The sequence below is a fragment of the Erinaceus europaeus genome, chromosome 7, assembly GCF_950295315.1.
Source record: "Erinaceus europaeus chromosome 7, mEriEur2.1, whole genome shotgun sequence".
Lineage (NCBI taxonomy): Eukaryota > Metazoa > Chordata > Mammalia > Eulipotyphla > Erinaceidae > Erinaceus > Erinaceus europaeus.
This window is the reverse complement of record NC_080168.1, coordinates 128,344,076-128,365,895: the sequence shown is the minus strand read 5'-3', so window position 1 is coordinate 128,365,895 and position 21,820 is coordinate 128,344,076. Positions and strand designations below refer to the sequence as shown.

The following is a 21,820-nucleotide window of genomic DNA, read 5'->3' as shown; positions in this document are numbered from 1 at the left end:
CCTGCAGACCTGCTTCACCGCCTGTGAAGCGACTCCCCTGCAGGTGGGGAGCCAGGGGCTCAAACTGGGATCCTTACGCTGGTCCTTGCGCTTTGTGCCACCTGCGCTTAACCCGCTGCGCTGCCGCCCCACTCCCTGGGTCCTTGCACTTTGCGCCGCCAGTGCTTAACTCACTGTGCTACCGCCCGACTCCCTATTTATTTATTTATTTATTTATTTATTATTTTATGAGATAGAATTCTAATAAGGATTATTCAGAATTTTTGTTATAGACCTGTGTGTGTGTCCACACATGTGTACTACTAGAACATAGAATAGAATGTCCTAGTTGTAAAATTTAGTCAAAGGAGATCAGAAGACATTTTTAAGTGTATTAAGACATTTTATTAGAGACTTAATAGTGGATTATAAATTTATGGGGATATAGTTCCACACCATACCCACCACCAAAGTATCAGTTTTTAAGTTTCATAGTAGACCTGAATATTACTTTGACAGGATAGTTAAGATGAGAACAAACTGATTTGGAGGGTACTGCTCTGCTTCAAGCTGCTATAATGAAAATGAGAACTCTGGAAGTGGAAAGGAGTATACTAAGATTTATAGTAATAACACTAAAGACAAGTTGAATAATGAGGTGGGAAAGATGGAAGGGGAGAGTGAAATTTGTAAACTGTCTACTTGAATGATAATACAGTGTCTTCGTTTTATTTTATTTTCTATTGTTGTAGTTGTTGGATAAGAGAGAGAAATGATGAGAAGAGGGGAAGACAGAGAGGGGGAGAAAAAGATAGATACCTGCAGGCCTGCTTTACCGCCTGTGAAGTGACTCCCCCTTGCAGGTGGGGAGCCGAGGACTCAAACCGGGATCCTTCAGCTGGTGGTCCTTGCACTTTGCACCACGTGTGCTTAACTCGCTGTGCTACCGCCTGACTCCCATATTTTATTTTGTTTTATTTTATTTTTATTAGATAGAGACAGAAAAATTGAGAGTTATGGGGGAGATAGGGAAAGATGGAGAGAGACCCCTGCAGCCCTGCTTCACCACTCGTGAAGCTTTCCCCCTGCAGGTGGGGACCAGGGGCTTGAACCTGGGTCCTTGCACACTGTAGTGTGTGCACTTAACCAGGTGTGCCACCGCCTGGCCCCTTTTTTATTTTATTTTTTTATCTTTTTACTTTTTCAGATAGAATGGGACAGAGAGGCAAAGAGAGAAGGGTGAGAGGTGCAGGGGAAGAAACCACACAGCTTGAATGGCTTTCTTTATAAATTCCGGTTTTTGTCTTTAAGCTGTGAAGAATGACATAAAGAAGCTTCTAGAATATTTATAAATTCATCTGTCTTTAAAGAGTAGCCTTTTTAAAAAGTAGAGTAGCCTTTTAAAAATACTCTTTAAAGAGTAGCCTTTTTAAAAATGCCTTTTTAAAAGGCATTTCATAGCTGCCAGGTGGAACTTGGAATGAAAGTAAAGTGAATATACTACCCAAACTCAAATAACCAATCTGCTGGAGCCAAACAGGTAATACACAGCTTCTCAGCAGTGGGTTAGCAATGAAAAGAAGTGCTCTGAGCCCAGTAGAGGGAAATAGAAGTGTCAAGAAAATACTCCCGTCCCCCTTCCTTTTCCTCCAAGCTTTAGATCTTTGTGTGACAGGCCTCTTTGGGATGCCCTAGAAACCACATCTGAGCCTTGGCTCTGGGCACTAGAGCAAGCTGGAGGGCTCTGGGGGCTGCGGCCCGGCTCTCCAGCTCATATGAGCTCCCCGCCCTGCCTGGCCCGGTCCTTCCCTGCATCTTCTGCTGCCTTCCACCAGTTTCTTACGTAAACAGGGCAACTGCGCCCCTGCTCTAAAATATTAATCTCGTGATCTGTCTTTCTACCTACCATTCTGGTTTCATCTCCTTGGATTTATTATTTTTTTGTTGTTGTTTTAATCTTTGAGAGATCCCCTTTTAAAATGCAAATACCCCTGGGAGAGGTCAGACCCTAGTCCTTAGCTAACATCTTAATTATCAGTTAGCAACACTTTAAGTTGTTCTTAATATACATTTGGCCCAGAAGAATGAACCCCTGGCTAAAAGTAATAAAGCAGAAGGAAACTAGCATCATTGTTACTATTATCACTATAACTAATGCTGCTGCTGCTACTGAAAGCTATTCTGGACTGGGTGCTGTGTTACTTACTGCCAGCATTTTTTTTTAATTTATTTTATTTTTGAGAGAGAGAAACACTAGAGCACTGCTCAACTCTGGCATATGATGGTGGCTCAACTCTGGCATATGATGGTGGGGGTGGGGAGGCAGGGATTGAACCTGGGACTTGGGAGCCTCAGGCATGTGAGTCTGTTTGCATAGCCATTATGCTGTTTATCCCACTCAGCAATTTTTCTTTTTTTTTTTTTTGTCTTTTTTTTCCCCTTTTTTTTTTTATTTAAGAAAGGATTAATTAACAAAACCATAGGGTAGGAGGGGTACAACTCCACACAATTCCCACCACCCAATCTCCATATCCCACCCCCTCCCCTGATAGCTTTCCCATTCTCTATCCCTCTGGGAGCATGGACCCAGGGTCATTGTGGGTTGCAGCAGGTAGAAGGTCTGGCTTCTGTAATTGCTTCCCCAGCAATTTTTCTAAGTACTTTACAGAGATAAATTTCTTAACAAATTGATTATTTTTAACAGATAAAAAGGCCAGCATATAACTGAATACTTGGTTCAGGTCACAGTAAATACAGTCAAGTGTTAATCTCAGGTGTTTGGATTCTAGAGTGTATTTCCTAACCATTTTACAGTGTGATGCCTTTCCCCAGTTTACAGTGCCTCTCCAGTAATGGCATCCAGTCAACATTTCACAGTCACCATTTTTTGGATCAATGGAATTTTGCTGTTCAATAACCTCAGGGACCTTGCCATCATCTAGGTAGACTTTTTCTTTTCTTTTAGTAAAACAACAATGAAAGAATGGTACATGATCTCACCTAATTAAAACCTACACAAGTGAAATGTTCATTTTTTTTAAGTTGAAAATATGGATTAATGGAAAATAAAATATGTCCCATTCTCCAAGGCACCCCAGAATAGATAACATATTAAATAACATACAACTATATACATATTTAAAACATCCCTGCTCCACTGCTAGTGAAGCTTCCCCTGTGTATAGTGCTTCTGTGTGGTGGCTGGGGGCACAGGCCTAGGGTTTCACATATGGCAGTATGCATTCTACTGAGTGAGCCATCTCCTGATCCCCAAATAAATATATTATGATTTCTGCAGTGTTCAGCTCTGGCTTATGGTGGTGTGGGGGCTTGAACTTGGGACCTTGGACCCTCAGACATGAGAGTCTGCATAACCTTTATACTATCTCCCCTGCCTCTACATTTTTTTTTCTTTTGAGTGTTCAGTGAATGATAGAGGTGGTAACTTGTATAACTCCCTTTAAATTTTAGAAATAGCATTCTCCTTATCACTATAAAAAGTTGAACTACTGGGAGTCAGGTGGTAGGGTAACCCACGTGGTGTGAAGCCCCTGGCTCCCCACCTGCAGGGGAGTTGCTTCACAAGCCTCTCTCCCCCCTTTCTCCCCCTCTCTGTCGTCCCCTCTACTCTCCATTTCTCTTTGTCCTAACAACGACAACATCAATAAGAACAACAATATCTACAACATGGGCAACAAAAGGGAAAATAAATATTAAAAAAAAAAAATTTTAAGTTGAACTACTAATTTCTAATAACTTGCTAGAAACAAATGCTTAGCCAAATTATCTGTTTTTAATGTGATTTTTAAGTATGAAAAACCCTTCAATTCTCTTTTATTTTAAATGTTATTTAATTTTATTATTTTTAAAAATATATTTAATTAATTAACTAATTAATTGGATAGAGATAGAGGATTGAGGGAAAGGGGAAGCTAGAGAGGGACAGAGAGAGAGAGAGAGACCTGCGTCACCACTTCACTGTTCCTGAAACTTCCCCTGCAGGAGCAGGGAGGGACTGATGTAGGAAGGAAGGAGAGAAAAATCAAGGATGACTCCTAAGGATTTATTTTCCCAAATCATTTTGTTGAGAAAATAATACTTTGCAAGACAATTGTTGCCACATGGCTACAGCCTCTCATCTCCTACACTCCAGTCCCACCACCTGTCCAAGTCTTGTCTTTCTCCACCATTGTCCTAGTGTCCTTCGCTGCAGTATACCACACCCAGCCCCATTTTGACCTTGTGCTTTCTCTGTCTCTTCTTTTTTCTTACTTTCCGCCTATGAGGGAGAGCAGCTTGACCTCTCCCCGGGGTATTTGCATCTAAAAGGGATCTCTAAGATTAAAAAAAATAATGATAAATCCAAAGAGGTGAAACCAGACTCACACTCCAGTTCCCTAACAGTCCACTCAGCACTTTTCTGGGCATTCTCACTTAACATGACTCCTTCAGGGAATCCAGGATGCAGCAAAGGAGATAAGTTGAGTCACTCATCTGTTGTTGGGAATTTTGGTTGTTTCCAAGTTGGAGCTATTACAAATTGTGCTACTGTGAACACAGATATACACAGATCTCTATGTATGGGTGTTTCTTGTCTTAATTTTCATTCCCTTTTGTTGCCCTTGTTGTTTTATTGTTGTAGTTATTATTGTTGTCGTCGTTGTTGGATAGGACAGAGAGAAATGGAGAGAGGAGGGGAAGACAGATATCTGCAGACCTGCTTCACCGCTTGTGAAGCGACTCCCCTGCAGGTGAGAGCTGGGGGCTGAAGTGGGATCCTCATGCCGGTCCTTGTGCTTTGCGCCATGTGGACTTAACCCGCTGTGCTACTGCCCGACTACCATGGATGGGTGTTTCTGTGTTCTTTGGGTAGGTCCCTGAAAGAGAGAGCTTGTAACATTATAAGGTAGAACTGTGTCCAGAATTCTGAGGACTCTCCAAACTGTCCTCCACAGGGATGAGGCCGGTTTGCATCTGTAGTGTAGAAGGCTCCTTTTCCCTCCACGTCCTCCTCACCACTTGTTTTTCTTGTGCTTTCCAAGATAGCATTCTCACAGGTGTGAAATGGCATCTCACTGTTGTCTTTATTTGTACTTCTGATAATGAGTTTGAACATTCCTGTGTCTATTGGCCATCTGAATATCTTGTTTAGTGAGGATTCAGGGGGTTTTGTTTTTGGTTTTTTGCCTCTAGGATTATTGCTGGGACTTGGTGCCTGCACTACGAATCCACTGCTCCTGGAGGCTATTTTTTCCCTTTTTGTTTCCCTTGTAGTTTATCGTTGTTATTGCTGTCATTGTTGTTGGATAGGACAGGGAGAAATTGAGAGAGGAGGGGGAGAGGTAGTAGGGGAGAAAGAGATAGACACCTGCACACCTGCTTCACCACTTGTGAAGCAACCCCTCTGCAGGTGAGGAGCCAGGAGCTCGAACCAGGATCTTTACCTGTCCTTGCACTTTGCACCAAGTGTGCTTAACCTGCTGCGCTACTGCCCAGCCCCCAGATTCTGTTTTTCTCCCCTCTCCATTGTGCACACGCATTATTTTTTCTTGCTGGGTTTAGAGAACTCCTTATATATTTTGGTTATTAGGCTTTTGCCCAGCAAATGGATAATAAAGATACATGTTACCTGTAAAAATTCAGTGTCATTGGCATGACCACTGTTTTTTACTGATTAGGTTTTAAAATGTTAATATTATTTATTTTCCCTTTTTATTGTTGTAGTTATTGTTGTTCTTGTTATTGATGTCTTCATTGTTGGATAGGACAGAGAGAAATGGAGAGAGGAGGGGAAGACAGAGGGGGAGAGAAAGACAGACACCTGCAGACCTGCTTCACCCCCTGTGAAACAACCCCACCTGCAGGTGGGGAGCCAGCGGCTCAAACCGAGATCCTTATTCCGGTCCTTGCGCTTGGCACCAACATGCGCTTAACCTGCTGCTCTACTGCCAAAATGTTAATATTCTATGGGATGATCTCACTCTCAGGCAGAAGGTGAAAAACAAGATCAGGGGAGTAGGGTGGTAGCACAGCGGGTTAAGTGCACATGGCGCGAAGCGCAAGGACGGGGTAAGGATCCGTTTGAGCCCCTGGCTCCCCACCTGCAGGTGAGTCACAGTGAAGTAGGTCTGCAGGTATCTGTCTTTCCCTCCCCCCTCTGTCTTTCCCTCCTCTCTCCATTTCTTTCTGTCCTGTCCAACAACGACGACATCAATAACAACAGCAATAATAACTACAACAATAAAACAAGGACAACAAAAGGGAATGAATAAATAAATAAATAAATAAATAAATAAATAAATAAATAAATAAATAAATAAATATTAAAGAAAACGAAAAGAAAACAAGATCAGAAGAACAAACACAAGTAGAACCTGAACTGGAGTTGGTGAACTGCACCAAAGTAAAAGATTCTGGGCTGGGTGTGGGGGCAAGAGGACAGGTCCAAAAGGGATGACAGAGGACCGAGTGGGGGTTGTGTTATGTGGAAAACTGAGAAATGTTATGCATGTACAAACTATTGTTTTTTTTTTTTTGGATATACTACTGTATCCGGTTGGCTAGAATTTTGTTCAATATTTTCGCATCTATGTTCATCAGAGATATTGGTCTGTAGTTTTCTTTTTTGGTTGTGTCCCTGTCTGCTTTTGGTATCAGGGTGATGTTGGCTTCATAGAAGCTGGCAGGGAGTATTCCAGTGTCTTCAATCTTCTGGAAGACTTTTAAAAGTAGAGGTATTAGTTCTTCTTTGAAAGTTTTGTAGAATTCATTTGTAAAACCATCTGGTCCAGGACTTTTATTTTTGGGAAGATTTTTGATAACTGTTTCAATTTCATTAGCTGTGATGGGCCTGTTCATGTTATCGACTTCCTCTTTACTTAGTTTTGGAAGTTGGTAGGTATCTAGGAAATCATTCATTTCTTCCAGGTTCTCTAGCTTGGTGGCATATAGTTGTTCGTAGAAGCCTTGCATGATATGTTGAATTTCTGCAGTGTCTGTTGTGATATCTCCTCTTTCATTTACTATCCGATTTATTTGGGTCTTCTCCCTTTTTTGTTTTGTGAGTCTGGCTAAAGGTTTGTCGATTTTGTTTACTCTTTCGAAGAACCAACATTTACTTTCATTGATCTTTTGTATGGTTTTCCTATTCTCAATGTTATTTATTTCTGCCCTAACTTTAGTAATTTCTGTCCTTCTGGTTGCTTTAGGGTTCCTTTGTTGTTCTTCTTCTAGGTCTTTAAGATGTGCAATCAGGCTGTTTATTTGTGCCTTTTCTTGTTTCCTAATGTGTGCTTGTATAGCTATGAACTTCCCTCTTAGGACTGCTTTAGCTGTGTCCCAAATATTTTGATAGCTTGTGTCTTCATTTTCATTGAACTCTCGAAACATTTTGATTTCTTCCTTGATTTCCTCTTTGACCCAGAAGTTGTTAAGAAGTGTACTGTTTAGCTTCCACATTTTGGCACTGTTACTAATCTTTTGTTGATTGTTAAGTGTTAGTTTAATTCCACTGTGGTCTGAGAAGATGCTTGGGATGATTTCAGTGCTCTTGAATAGGCTGATGCTGTCTTTGTGGCCTAACATATGGTCTATCCTTGAGAATGATCCATGTGGATTTGAGTAAAATGTGTATTCCAGTTTCTTGGGATGAATGACTCTGAAAATGTCCAATAGTTCTAGTTTATCTATCTCTTCATTTAGCTCCCTTATGTCTTTACTGATTTTCTTCCTGGATGATCTGTCAAGTTGAGATAGTGGGGTGTTGAAGTCCCCTACTATGATTGTGTTACTATTAATATATTGCTGTAGCTCTTTCAGTAGAAGTTTGATGTATTTAGATGGCTTCTCATTGGGTGCATAGATATTAATAATTGTTAAGTCCTCTTGATTGACTGATCCTCTGAGCATTAAGTAGTGTCCATTCCTATCTTTTTTAATCTTATCTATTTTAAAGTCTATCATGTCAGATATGAGAATAGCTGTTCCTGCCCTTTTTTGTGGGCCATTGGCTTGAATGATGGTTTTCCATCCTTTCACTTTAAGTCTGTGTTTGTCTTGTTGCATTAGGTGAGTTTCCTGTAGACAACATATTGTTGGGTTGTGTTTTCTGATCCATCTTCCTACTCTGTGTCTTTTAATAGGTGAATTCAGGCCATTCACATTTATTGATATCAAAGATTGAAGATATTTTAACGCCATTCTTGTAGAGTTTTAGAGTGTTTTGATATATGTTCTATTTGTGGTGGTCTGGTTGTTTATAGGAAACCTTTCAGAACTTCTTTCAAGGCAGGCTTGGTGATGGTTGCTTCCTTCAACTGTTGCTTGTCTGAGAAGGTTTTGATGCTTCCATCTAGTCTGAATGACAATCTAGCAGGATGTAGTATTCTTGGCTGAAAGCCTTTCTCATTGAGCACTCGATAGATATCTTGCCATTCTCTTCTGGCCTGTAGTGTTTGTATGGAGAAGTCTGCTGCTAATCTTATGGGTTTTCCTTTGTAGGTGACTCTTTGTTTTTCTCTTGCAGCCTTGAGGATCCTTTCTTTATCCTTATTCCTTTCCAGTCTAAGTATGACATGTCTTGGTGTCTTTAGGTCTGGGTTAATTCTGTTTGGGACCCTCTGGGCTTCTTGAATCTTTATGTCTTTGGTGTTGTCTAGACTAGAGAAATTTTCAGCTATTATGGCCTGGAGAATGCTTTCTTCCTCCCCTTCTCTTTCTTCCTCTGGTAAGCCAATAATGCGTATATTGTTTCTTTTGAAGTCATCCCATAGGACTCTGTTGTTGTTTTCAGCATCTCTTAATCTCTTTTTGAGGTCTTTTACTTCTTCTTTAGTTGTGTCTAATTCATCCTCAATCTTGCTAATTCTGTCTTCAGCCTCATTGATTCTATTCTCTCTGCCCTCTACTGCTTTCTGGAGTTCATCTATTTTGTTGCCCTGCTCTGATACTGTTTTAGCTTGTTCAGCTAGTTGCCTTCTTAGCTCAGCAATTTGAGCTTTCAGCTCTCTAATAACCATGAGATTATTAGAATTTTCTTCCATATTCTCATTTGTTGTTCCTGCAGTTCTGATTACAATTTTTTCAAATTCTTTACTCACTCCTGTTATTATTTCCTTAGCTAATGTTTGGATGTTGAACTCGTTGTTTTGTGCTTCGCCCTCTGGAGGACTTTTAGCTGGACTCTTGTCCTGGTTCGAGTCTCCATTATTTTTTCTTGTTGTTTTAACCATTTTATATAAGTTAACAGTTTTTTCAATCCTTGAGTTGGAGTTCAGTGGTGTAAAAGCCTTTTTTTTTTTTTCCCCTGTAGGCTATGGTAGCCTGAGGGCTTTTAAACTATCAATAGGCTTCTTGGCTTAATCATTGACTCCTGACCAAGAGATAAAGCAGGGTGTGGCAGAGATAATCCAGTGGTTATGCAAAGAGACTTTCACAGCCCTTCAGCTATGCCACCGAGGTATAGGTCTTCTCCTGAGTTTCCCGGTTAGATCTCTGTGCCCTGGTGTCCCTCCCTTTTGCTGCTCCAGATTCTGAGGGTAGTAGCAATGGAGACTCAGAGTTGTACTTGGTGAGTCTCTGGGGAGTCCTTTCCTCCCTTCAGTTGTCCCCTTGTTGGTGGAGCAGACTGGAGGTGGTGTCTCCACTGACAAACTGTCGAACTGTTAGCAGTCACTTAATCTCTCCTTAGGCCCCTCTCTCCTCTCTGTCACCAGCCACGCGTGTTTGTACTCACGGGTGATTTACTGGGTTTCTGTGGTCATTCTAGTCCTGTCTTGTTTCGGTCCGGGTGGTCTCCTTTGGTATTCCTAGTTGATCCAGGAGAGGAGAGGAGAGGAGAGAAAGCGATCTGCTGCTCGTAGCTCCGCCTCGCATGTACAAACTATTGTATAATGAAGAAAAAAAAAATTTAAATGTTAATATTCTGGCTTAAATCATATATAAAGGTATATGGCAAAGGTAGAATTCAGTCCTAGGAGCTGGGGGGAAAAAATTCAGTCCTAAAATTTTCTGCTTCAAGATCAATACTTTGATTATGCTTCTAGTAACCTGATATAGGGCTATAATAATGCAGATATTGGTAAAGTATGTTTAGGTCTTGCCAACCCAGTTTTATATATATATGTCTCTTTGCATAACCATGATGCTGTCTTCATTGCTGTGTTTCATTCTTTTTTACCACTTTTTTGAGGGAAATGATGATTATCAAGACCATTGTCACAGATGCACAGGTCCATCCCCTCCACCCCAACTTGTTAGCTTCATTTTCAGTCCCCTTCCCTTTCATTGGCTTAGTGTCCTTGAATCTGCTGTGATAGACCACATCTACATTTTATTTCTTGTTTTTTATTACTACTATTTTTAACCAGAGCACAGCTGAGCTCTGACTTATGGTGGTGCTGGATACTGAACCTGGGATGTTTGGTGCCTCAGGTCAGAAAATCTTTTTGCATAACCATTATGCTATCTCCCCAGCCCTATTTTATTTCTATATTTTAGATAGAGACAGAAATTGGAGGGGAGGGAGAGATAGCAAAAGAGAGACAGACACCTGTAGTCCTGCTTCCCTACTCTTGGAAGTTCCCCCTTTACAGGTGGGGACTTGAGGCTTGAACCCTGGTTCTTGTCAGCTCTGGCTTATGGTGGTGCTGTGGATTGAACCTGGGGCCTTGGGTGCCGCAGGCAGGCAGGCAGGAGAGTCTTTCTGCATAACCATTATGCTGTTTCCCCAGCTCCACCAAGTCTCTCCCCCCAGTGATGCATTCTGTCCATTTCGTGAGACAGAATTAGCCAGTTTAAGAAGCAGCACTCGGGCATATGTATTATAAGGGATTAAGCTGAGGACCTCTTGCTTTTTAGTTCAGAGCTCTACCACTGTGCCACCTCCCAGGCCGCCCTAATTAACATGTTATCATGGTTTTTTTCTTTCTATGTCTCTTATTTAATTTGTCTTATTTATTTTTATTATAATAGAAAGAGGGCAAGGGAGAGAGAGGAGAGGAGGAAGAGAGACACCTGCAGCCGGCTCCACCACGTGCGAAGCTCCCCACATGTAGGTGAGGACCAAGGGCTTGAACCCTGGTCCTAGTGCTTGTTGACTTGTGTGTTTCACAGGTCGCACCGCTGCCCAGCCCCAGCCCCATCTTTATGTTTCCTAAGGCCTACCTGAGTGAAGTCACCCCCAATTTTTAAGAAAAATTGTGTGGAAAAAGGGGCTACTACTCACTGTTCACCACTAGATGGCAGGAGAAACTTAAAAACCATTTTAAGACTGCCAGTTTACCTTACTGTGTGTTTCAGAATGCACCGTGATGTTTCTTGCACCTCATTTTAAATGGCTTATTTATTAACGAGAGAAGGAGAGACAAAGCACTTTATTCTGGGATCAAACTTGGAGCCTCATGCTTGCAAGTCAGGTGCTGTGCCACCTCTTGGGCCTCTCTGCACTCTGCCCAGTGCCCAAACTTCACCAGCATGTGTTGGCCTCCCCCTTTGCTCCCCCTTGCCCTGCTCATCTGATATCTTCATTCCCGTGGTTTGAATTCAAGGGTGGGTTTTTTTTTGGAACCAGGACCACATGTATGTATGATTTTGCTACTTTGATCGCTTCTTTTTTAAATTGCCGTCAGAGTTATTGCTGGGGCCCAGTGCCAGCACTACTAATCCACTGATCCTAGTGGCCATTTCTTTCTTTTTATTTTTTTCTTTCTATTTTATTTGGCAGGACAGAGAGAAGTGAGATGGAAGGGGGAGGTACATAGGGAGAAAGATAAGACACCTGTAGCCCTACTTCACCATTTGTGAAGCGTCCTACCTCCAGGCAGAGTGCAAGGGTTTGAACCAGGGTCCTTGTTCATGCCAATGTGTGTGCTCAACCAGCCCCTTGGTCATTTTTTATTTTAAACAGAGTCGGAAGAAGAGCCACGGCACTGGAGCAACTCCCATGTGATGGCAGGGCTCAAACCTGGACTGAGCGAGCACGTGGTAGTGCAGGTACCCTACCTGGTGAACTATCTCCCAGCCCCCAAAGACTGATTTAAGTCTGTTTCTTTATAATTCATACATGAGTGAGATCATATGCAAATGCATTTCTCTTTCTGATTTATTTCTAGTAATAATATACCCTCCAAGTACATCTGTGTTGTCACAAATGACAATATTCCATCCTTTTTTAAAATTGCTGAATACAGGCAGAAGTTGAAAAACAAGATCAGAAAACACTAAGCAGAACTTGGACTAGAGTTGGTGTATTGCAAGAGACTTTGAGGTGGGGGTGGGGGGAGAGTTCAGGCCCTGGAACAGGATGGCTGAGGACCCAGTGGGGGCTGTATTGTTGTGTGGAAAAATGAGAAATGTGATGTACGTACAAACTTGTACTTACAGTCGACTGTAAAACAGGAATCCCCCAATAAAGAAAGAAATAAAATAGCTGAATAGTATTCACTTTGTATGTATAATGTGTCTTTTTTATTATTATCTTTATTATAGAGACAGAGAAATTGAGAGGGAAAGGGGAGATAGAGAGGGAGAGAAACAGACCTGCATCAGCCCTGCTTCACCACTCGTGAGGCTTTCCCCCTGCAGGTGGGGACCAGGGGCTTGAATCTGGGTCCTTGGGCACTGTAATGTGTGCACTCAACCAGGTGCACCACAGCCTGGCCCCCATAATGTGTCTTCTTTATTCACTCATCTGTCTTTGGGACAGGGGGTTGTCTCCATATCTTGACTGCAGTGAAAATAGGTGTGCACATACCCTTTACTGGGTTGTCGGAAACTCATAACATTTTTCTGTGCAAAAAAAAAAAAAAAAATGTATCAGGAGTCTGGCGGTAGTGTAGCGGGTTAAGCACATCTGGCACAAAGCACAAGGACCGGCGTAAGGATCCCAGTTCGAGCCCCCGGCTCCCCACCTGCAGGGGAGTCACTTCACAGGCGGTGAAGCAGGTCTGCAGGTGTCTGTCTTTCTCTCCCCCTCTCTGTCTTCCCCTCCTCTCTCCATTTCTCTAACAATGATGACATCATCATCATCATCAACAACAAGAATAATAAATATAACAATGAAAAATAAAGGCAACAAAAGGGAAAATAAATTAAAAAATTAAAAATGCATCATGATTTTTCCAACAACCCAGTAAATATTTATTTGGACTAGGGATACAGCATAATGGTTATTCAAAAGGCTGAGTCTCCTAGCACCTGAGTCACCTAGAACCCAGGTTCATAGGCAGCGAAGCAGGTCTGCAGGTGTCTTTCTCTTCCCCTCCCGTCTCCATTTGTCTCTGTCCTATCCGACAATGACGACATCACTAACAACACTATAAAACAACAAAAGGGGAAAAGGAAACTCCTAGGAGGAAACAAAATGAAGCAAGGTGGAAAGAGATTCGAGCAAGGCCAAAGTTAGAACCGCATTAGAGCAGATGAGCCAAAAATTGCTAGGGCAGAGGGGACAAGTCTGTGTAATTACTTTTGGGGAAATACCTTATTAAAAAAATAAGTTTCTTATTTTATTAAAAATTGACATTGTTCTGCTCAGATTTCAGATGCTTCAAGTACTGTGAACAGAGACTTACTTGGATTATGTATTTCTCGGCTAGACTGAATAAATGCTAGCAATGGACACGTGCAAACACATTAGGCAGTTGCGGCTGGCTCAAGACCATTCCATCCTCAATCCTCAGAAATGGCATTGCGTGGACTGCAACACAACTGAGTCGATCTGGGCTTGCCTCAGCTGTTCCCACGTTGCCTGTGGAAGATATATCGAAGAACATGCACTCAAGCACTTTCAAGAAAGCAGTCATCCTATTGCATTTGAAGTGAATGAGATGTATGTTTTTTGTTATCTTTGTGATGATTATGTTCTTAATGACAATGCAACTGGAGACCTGAAGTTATTACGAAGTACCTTAAGTGCTATCAGAAGTCAGAATTATCACTGTACCACTCGTAGTGGAAAAGTTTTACGGTCTGTGGGTACAAGTGATGATTCGTATTTCCTACAGGATGGCACCCAATCTCTGTTTCAGAATGAAGATCAAATGTACACCGCTCTTTGGCACAGGAGAAGGACACTAATGGGTAAGATCTTTCGAACTTGGTTTGAACAATCACCCATTGGAAGAAAAAAGCAAGAGGAACAATTTCAGGAAAAATTCGTGGAAAAAAGAGAAGTTAAGAAAAGACGACAAGAATTAGAATATCAGATTAAAGCAGACTTGGAAAGTATGCCTCCAAGAAAGAGTTTACGTTTGCAGGGTCTAGCTCAGTCCACCACAGTAGAAATAGTCCCTGCTCAAGTGCCACTACAAACCGCAGAATCACCAGTAACAGATACAATTTCTACCTCAGAAGATGTCAGATTAAACAAAATCACTGATTTTTCAGCTAGGCGAAAGCCAGTAGTAACTCCTGGTGTAACAGGACTGAGAAATCTGGGAAATACTTGCTATATGAATTCTGTTCTTCAGGTGTTGAGTCATTTACTTATTTTTCGACAGTGTTTTTTAAAACTTGATCTGAACCAGTGGCTAGCTGTGACAACTAGTGATAAGACAAGATCATCTTTTAAGCCTCCGCCTGTCACAGATACAGTATATCAAATGAATGAATGTCAGGAAAAAGATATGATCTCTGTTCCCACCAGACACCCAAGTTTATCATCAGGACTAAGTGGTGGAGCATCAAAGAGTAGAAAGATGGAACTTATTCAACCAAAAGAGCCAGATTCACAATACATTTCTCTGTGTCATGAATTACATACTCTGTTCCAAGTCATGTGGTCTGGAAAATGGGCATTAGTCTCACCATTTGCTATGTTGCACTCAGTGTGGAGACTGATTCCTGCCTTTCGTGGTTATGCCCAACAAGATGCTCAGGAATTTCTATGTGAACTTTTGGATAAAATACAACATGAACTAGAGACAACTGGTACCAGATTACCAGCTCTTATTCCTACTTCTCAACGGAAACTTATCAAACAAGTTCTGAATGTTGTGAATAATATTTTTCATGGACAACTTCTTAGTCAGGTATGAATTTTTCTTTAAGTCTTTAATCTGGAGAATTCATAAATAAAATCTAAACAAAACAGAACATTCACAGCATGCCTTGTTCAACCTAGTGCTGATTTCAGGTGCAAATAGTTTGTAAAGGCTGGCAAGATAGCTTTCTTGGGTAGTGTGTTGCTTTGTTAATGTGTATGAGCCATGGTCACACCTGGCCTCCAGGGCACTGAAGGAAGCGTCAGTGCTGTAAGGTCTTTCCTTTGCCCTCACCCATGTCCTCACTCTCTTCCTTCTGCTCTCCTCTCTTTCCCATTCCTTTTCCCTCTCCCTCTCCCTCTCCCCTCCTTCTATCTAAAACTTTAAAAAATAGTTTAAAATTTTAAAAATAGTTTGTGGGAGTCAGGTGGTAGTACAGCAGGTTAAGCGCACGTGGTGCAAAGTGCAAGAACCAGCAGAAGGATCCCGGTTCGAGCCCCCAGCTCCCCACCTGCAGGGGAGTCGCTTCACAGGCGGTGAAGCAGGTCTGCAGGTGTCTATTTTTCTCTCCCCCTCTCTGTCTTCCCCTCCTCTCTCCATTTCTCTCTGTCCTATCCAACAACGACGACATCAATAATAATAAAACAACAAGAGCAACAAAAGGGAATAAATAAATATTAAAAAAAGTTTAAATAAATAAAAAGTTTGTATATGTATAAAGACGTCAGCTCATTCATGATAATCTATTTTTTGTAAGAAATAGCTTGCCCTTTTTTTTAAAGATGCAATTATTTATTAATGATAGAAAAAAGGAAGAGCTAGAGAAGCAAAGCATCAGTCTGGATCATGTAATGCCGGGGACTAAATTCAGACCCCATGCTCGAGAGTTCAACACTTTCCAGCTGCTGCGAATGGCTTCTTAGGTTAATGACATTACGTTTATTCTGTGAGATAATGAAGGTTTAATTTCAGAGGAACAGATAATATGTTGCTATATTGGCATGGGAATTTTAATAGAAACGCAAAAGGAATGGGCTGGCAAGGTAGCTTACTTTGGGAGCATACTTGCTTTGTCATGTGCATAGTCCATGTTTGAACCCAGCTCTAACAGCACTGAAGAATGCTTCCAGTGCCTGTGTCTTTATCTCTCTATCTCTATCTTACACAAATATAATATGATAAAATAGGTAGTCAGGCAGTAGTGTAGCGGGTTAAGCACATGTGGCGCAAAGTATAAGGATCGGTGTAAGGATCCCGGTTCGAGCCTCCGGCTCCCCACCTGCAGGGGAGTCGCTTCACAGGCGGTGAAGCAGGTCTGCAAGTGTCTATCTTTCTCTCCCCCTCTCTGTCTTCCCCTCCTCTCTGTCCTATCTAACAATGACGACAATAATAACTACAACAATAAAAAAACAACAAGGACAACAAAAAGGGAATGAATAAATAAGTAAATAAATACAAAAAATTAAAATAAAATAAAAGGGCCAGGCATTGGTGCACACAGTTAAATACACACATTACTATGCACAATGACCCGTATTCAGGCTGCAGGTGTCTTATCTCTCCCTCTCCCTCTAGCTATCTCTCCCTTCCCTCTCAATTTCTCTCTGTTCCATCAAATAAAATGGGGGGGTATGGCTACTGAGAGCATTGGATTCATCGTGCCAGCTCTGAGCCTGAGCAGTAGCCCTGGTGGCAAAACCTAACCAAGCCAAAGAGGACAAAGTTTCAGAAACCAAGTAGGAAAAGACATTTTAAGGTGACTGTGATTTGTATGCAGAATTTTAAATACTGTGTTATAAATAAAAGTAGCATATAGTCATGGAAAACCTATACAACACGGTAGTTCTCTCTTTCAAATTCTTATTTGTGATTTAACATTGTTTTACATAATTGTCAGATGTCAGGAGTATTTATTTATTTATTTATCAGAGCACTACTCAGCTCTGGCTTGTGTTATGGGGAATTGTCCTAAAACCTTGTAGCCTCAGGCATGAAAGTCTCTTTGCATAACCATCTTACTGTCTCCCTCACACCAATACAGTAATTCTATGCAGAAGAAAACATCTTCTAATACTATTAATCCTATAACCCATACTTAGAAACTATTACTACTTTGGTATACTTCCTTCCAGTCTTTTTTTTTTTTAATTCTTTTTTTTTATATTTATTTATTCCCTTTTGTTGCCCTTGTTTTTTTATTGTTGTAGTTATTATTGTTGTTCTTTTTGATGTTATTGTTGTTGGATAGGACAGAGAGAAATGGAGAGAGGAGGGGAAGGCAGAGAGGGGGAGAGAAAGACAGACACCTGCAGACCTGCTTCACCACCTGTAAAGCGACTCCCCTGCAGGTGGGGAGCCGGGGGCTCGAACCAGGATCCTTACTCTGGTCCTTGCGCTTTGCGCCACGTGTGCTTAACCCGCTACACTACCGCCCGACTCCCTCCAGTCTTTATTTTCACTATATATTTATGCACATTTCCCCCTGCTATGTAGTCATGTTGAATTTAACTTTTGTTTTTTCTTTGTTTAATAATGTAAGAATTTTTTATATTTGTAATCTTTTGTACTTTTTTGGGGGGCGGGGGTGTCACCAGGGTTATTGCTGTACTGAGGCCTGGTCCCTCCATGCGTCCACCACTCCCAGGAACTGTTTTTTTGTTTTTGATAGTGGGTTAGAGAGAGATAGGGAGAGTAAGACACACACACACACACACACACACACACAAAGAGAAGGAAAGACACCTGGAGCACGGCTCCATCTACAGAACTGCTCTGAAGTTTCCCTTCTGCAAGTGGAATCCTGGGCCTTGAACTCTGAACTCTTAACTCTGAGCCACCTAATTAGCCCGCTCTTTTTTTGTTATTTTGTTTGTTTTTCAACATCTCAATCTAATTTAACCATTCTCCTACTGCTGACTTGCGAACAATTTTCTACTTTACCATTATTATGTTTCAGTTGATTAATAAATTTAAAATTTTTTAATATTTATTTTCCCTTTTGTTGCCCTTATTGTTTTTTTATTGTTGTTGTAGTTATTATTGTTGTTATTGATGTTGTCGTTGTTGGATAGGACAGAGAGAAATGGAGAGAGGAGGGGAAGACAGAGAGGGGGAGAGAAAGACATCTGCAGACCTGCTTCACCACTTGTGAAGTGACTCCTGTAGGTGGGGAGCCAGGGGCTCGAACCGGGAGCCTTCTACTTTGCGCCAAGTGTGCTTAACCCGCTGAGCTACCGCCCGACTCCCTGATTAATACATTTTTTTTTTTTTTCCTCCAGGGTTATTGCTGGGATCGGTGCCTGCACCATGAATCCACCGCTCCTGGAGGCCATTTTTCCCCCTTTTTGTTGCCCTAGTTGTTGCAGCCTCGTTGCGGTTATTATTGCCATTGTTGACGTTGCTTTGTTGTTGGATAGGACAGAGAGAAATGGAGAGAGGAGGGGAAGACAGAGAGGGGAAGAGAAAGATAGACACTTGCAGACCTGCTTCACCGCCTGTGAAGCGACTCCCCTGCAGGTGGGGAGCCGGGGGCTCGAACTGGGATCCTTACGCCGGTCCCTGCGCTTTGCGCCACGTGCGCTTAACCCGCTGCGCCACCGCCCGACTCCCGATTAATACATTTTTAAACGATTTATTCATGAGAAAGAAGGAGTAAGAACTAGAGCATTACTATAGTATGTGTGATGCTGGTGATCAATTCTCAGACCTCATGCTTGTGAATCCAACACTTTATCTACTAAACCACCTCCTAGGAGACTAATACAGTTTTCTTCTAATGATTTGCTTAGAGTCATAGAGGAATTATTTTGTCAAAAAGTAGGGACTTGTGATACTTGGTGACAACTTTCTTTCCAAAAAGATAGTGTTTCACCTTTAAAATAATGTGGCTATGTGATTGTTTTCCCCTTCATTGATGAATTCTGCAGTAAAAATTATTGTACCAACTACTTTCTCTCCCCTCTAAACATCTAATCAATTTTCAAGTAACTGGTTATCAGACACCATAGACGGTTTCTGGAATGACTTTTTTTTTTTCTTTATGGAGCCAGGGCCTCCACATAAATGGTTTCATTCCACTGGACCTTTTTTTTTTAATTTTTTAATATTTATTTATTTTGCCTTATGTTGCCCTTATTTTTTATTCTTCTAGTTATTCTTGTTGTAATTAATCGTGCCATCATTGTTAGGGGAGAGAGAATTGGAGAGAATAGGGGAAGACAGAGGGGGAAAGAAAGACAGACACCTGCAGACCTGCTTCACCGCCTGTGAAGTGACTCCCCTGCAGGTGGGGAGCTGTGGACTCAAACCAGGATCCTTAAGCCGGTCCTTACACTTTGCTCCACATGCGCTTAACCTACTGCGCTACCACCCGATTCTCTCCACTGGACCTTTTTCCTTTTATTTTTTTCCATTCAAATAGAAAGACAGAGAGTGAAAGACATCACAGCACTGGAGCTTCCTCCTTTGCCATAGCACCTCTCAACCTGCCAGGGCTCACACCTAGACTGAGCACATGGCTAGGCATGCCACCTACCAGATGGGCTATACTCACCTTTTAAAATTCAAGAAACTTGTGAAAAGTTGACCAAATTCTGTTCCTGATTATAGTGAGTCCCCAGACTACAGCTAAGTGTCAGTTTGCTAAATCTAAAATTTCCATTAAAACTCAATTTTATGTTGTTAACTATTATAGGAATATAGCTTGCATGAAGTAGCCTGGTAACATTTTTATCCTGTGTGAGTTTTGTACTGTAAAGGAATCTGCGGTGGTCCAGGAGGTGGCGCAGTGGATAATGCACAGGAAGTCCCAAGTTCAATCCCTGGCAGCACATGTACCAGAGTGCTGTCTGATTCTTTCATTCTCTCTGCCTGTCTTCTTCATGAATAAATAGAATGTTAAAAAAAAAAAAAAAGAATCTGCCTTCAGTTATATGCAGTGGTTGACATTAAGTCTTGCCGGAACATGTCACTGAAATTATTCATTCTCTTTCCAGTTCCTTTATTTCCTATGTAAGTTGTTAGAGCTGTTTCATATCTTAGTCAGTTCTGTATTTTTATGAGAGCCTTATTCATCTTTTTTTTTTTTTTTTGGACAGAGACAGAGAGAAACTGAGGAGAGAGGAAGGATAGAGAAGGAGAGAGAAAGAGAGACCCTGCAGCTGCCTCACCGCTCAAGAAGTGCCCCCTGTAGGTGGGACCTGGGCGCTTGAATCTGGGTCCTTTGCCATTGAAACACGTATGTTCCACCCGGTGTGCCATCACTTAGTCTTTTGGAGAGGTTATAAAAGCTGTATGGTATGATGCAAATTTGTATCACAGTTAAGAAATTTTCAGAATTTGGGGGTGGAAAATTTGAAAGATGGAAGAAAAAGAACCTCGAGTTTAATAACCTTAAATATTAAGGGTATATACGCATGTATCATACTTATATCTAAGTATATTACTTTGCATGATAACAAATACCAAGTGAGTTCATTTAAAAATATTTACGGGGGGGTCAGGCAGTAGTACTGCAGGTTAAGTGCACATGGCGCAAAGCATAAGGACCAGCGAGCGTAAGGATCCCGGTTCAAGCCCCCTGGGAGTCATGCAGGGGAGTCACTTCACAGGTGGTGAAGCAGGTCTGCAGGAGTCTTTCTCTCCCCTTCTCTGTCTTCCCCTCTTCTATTTCTCTCTGTCCTATCCAACAACAACAACATCAGTGGCAACAATAATAACCACAACAAGGGCAACAAAATGGGAAAAAATGGCCTCCAGGAGTAGTGGATTTGTAGTGCCCCAGCAATAACTCTGGAGGCGATAGATAGATAGATAGATAGATAGATAGATAGATAGATAGATAGATAGAGAAAGGGAGAGTGGAAAAAAAAAACTCAGAGCGTCACTCAGGCATATATGATGCCAAGGATTGAACCAGGACCTTGAACCAGATCCTTGCAGATGGTGCTGTGTATGCTCAACCAGATGCATGACAGCCCAGCTCTTGTTTCTTTCTTTCTGTCTCTTTCTGTCACTATCTGAAAAAGTCAACCCAGAGCAGTAGAGCCTTGGAGATGATAAAAAATAAAATTCCCTGAAAAGAATGTAAAGCACATTATTCAAAATTCTAGTGTTTTCTTAGAAGAAAAATTTACTTACTGGTAGTGAACTCTGATGAAAGAAAAATTTTGATATTAGGATTATAACCTGAGGAACAAATATGTTTATTTTCAGGTTACATGTCTTGCATGTGATAACAAATCAAATACTATAGAACCTTTCTGGGACTTGTCTCTGGAATTTCCAGAAAGATATCAATGCTGTGGAAAAGATGTTGCTTCTCAGCCATGTCTGGTTACTGAAATGCTGGCCAAATTCACAGAAACTGAAGCCTTAGAAGGAAAAATCTACGTATGTGATCAGTGTAATTGTAAGTAGATAATATGTAGTATCTTTGCCTTTTTGGGATTTGCAAAGAACACAGCTTAGAGGAAGAAGGAAAAAATTGCTTAACTAACAGTTATAAAAATACCTTTCTTTATAGTTCATTAAAAAAAACTAAGTTAGATATTCCAACAATATAATTGGTCTTTGTACTGTGTCTTCTGCCTGTTGATGACATTAAATAATTCATTATCTTGTCTACTGTGATGAGAAAGGATTCATTAAAAAAATTAGGTTAAGGCAGAATAGACTAGCAAAGGGTGAGATAGTAAACAGCACATTATTTAGTACTGAGTGAAATACTTGCTTTAAATCTTTTTGCTATATATCAAGACACTAATCTAGATAATGTATGAATATGCACACAAATAAAAAGAAATATTTATCTGAACAAGTGCTATAGAGATTGGCTGATAGAGCAAATTTATCTGCTTACT

At 41.2% G+C, this 21,820-nt stretch overlaps 1 protein-coding gene across 3 annotated transcripts in view; it reads left to right on the top strand.

Annotated features, from left to right (window-relative positions):
* USP44 (ubiquitin specific peptidase 44) overlaps positions 1-21,820 on the top strand; it is a 51,130-nt gene that overhangs the window by 20,088 nt on the left and 9,222 nt on the right. For 2 of the 3 annotated variants that reach the window (XM_060195567.1, XM_007523190.2), the window contains exons 2-3: positions 13,514-15,008; positions 21,174-21,369. In XM_060195567.1, the coding sequence (XP_060051550.1) occupies positions 13,584-15,008; positions 21,174-21,369 (1,621 nt within the window). In that variant the 5' untranslated portion in view covers positions 13,514-13,583. Of the gene's footprint in view, positions 1-1,455; positions 1,520-13,513; positions 15,009-21,173; positions 21,370-21,820 lie in introns of those variants that run through there. The other variant, XM_060195568.1, reaches the window with a different exon arrangement.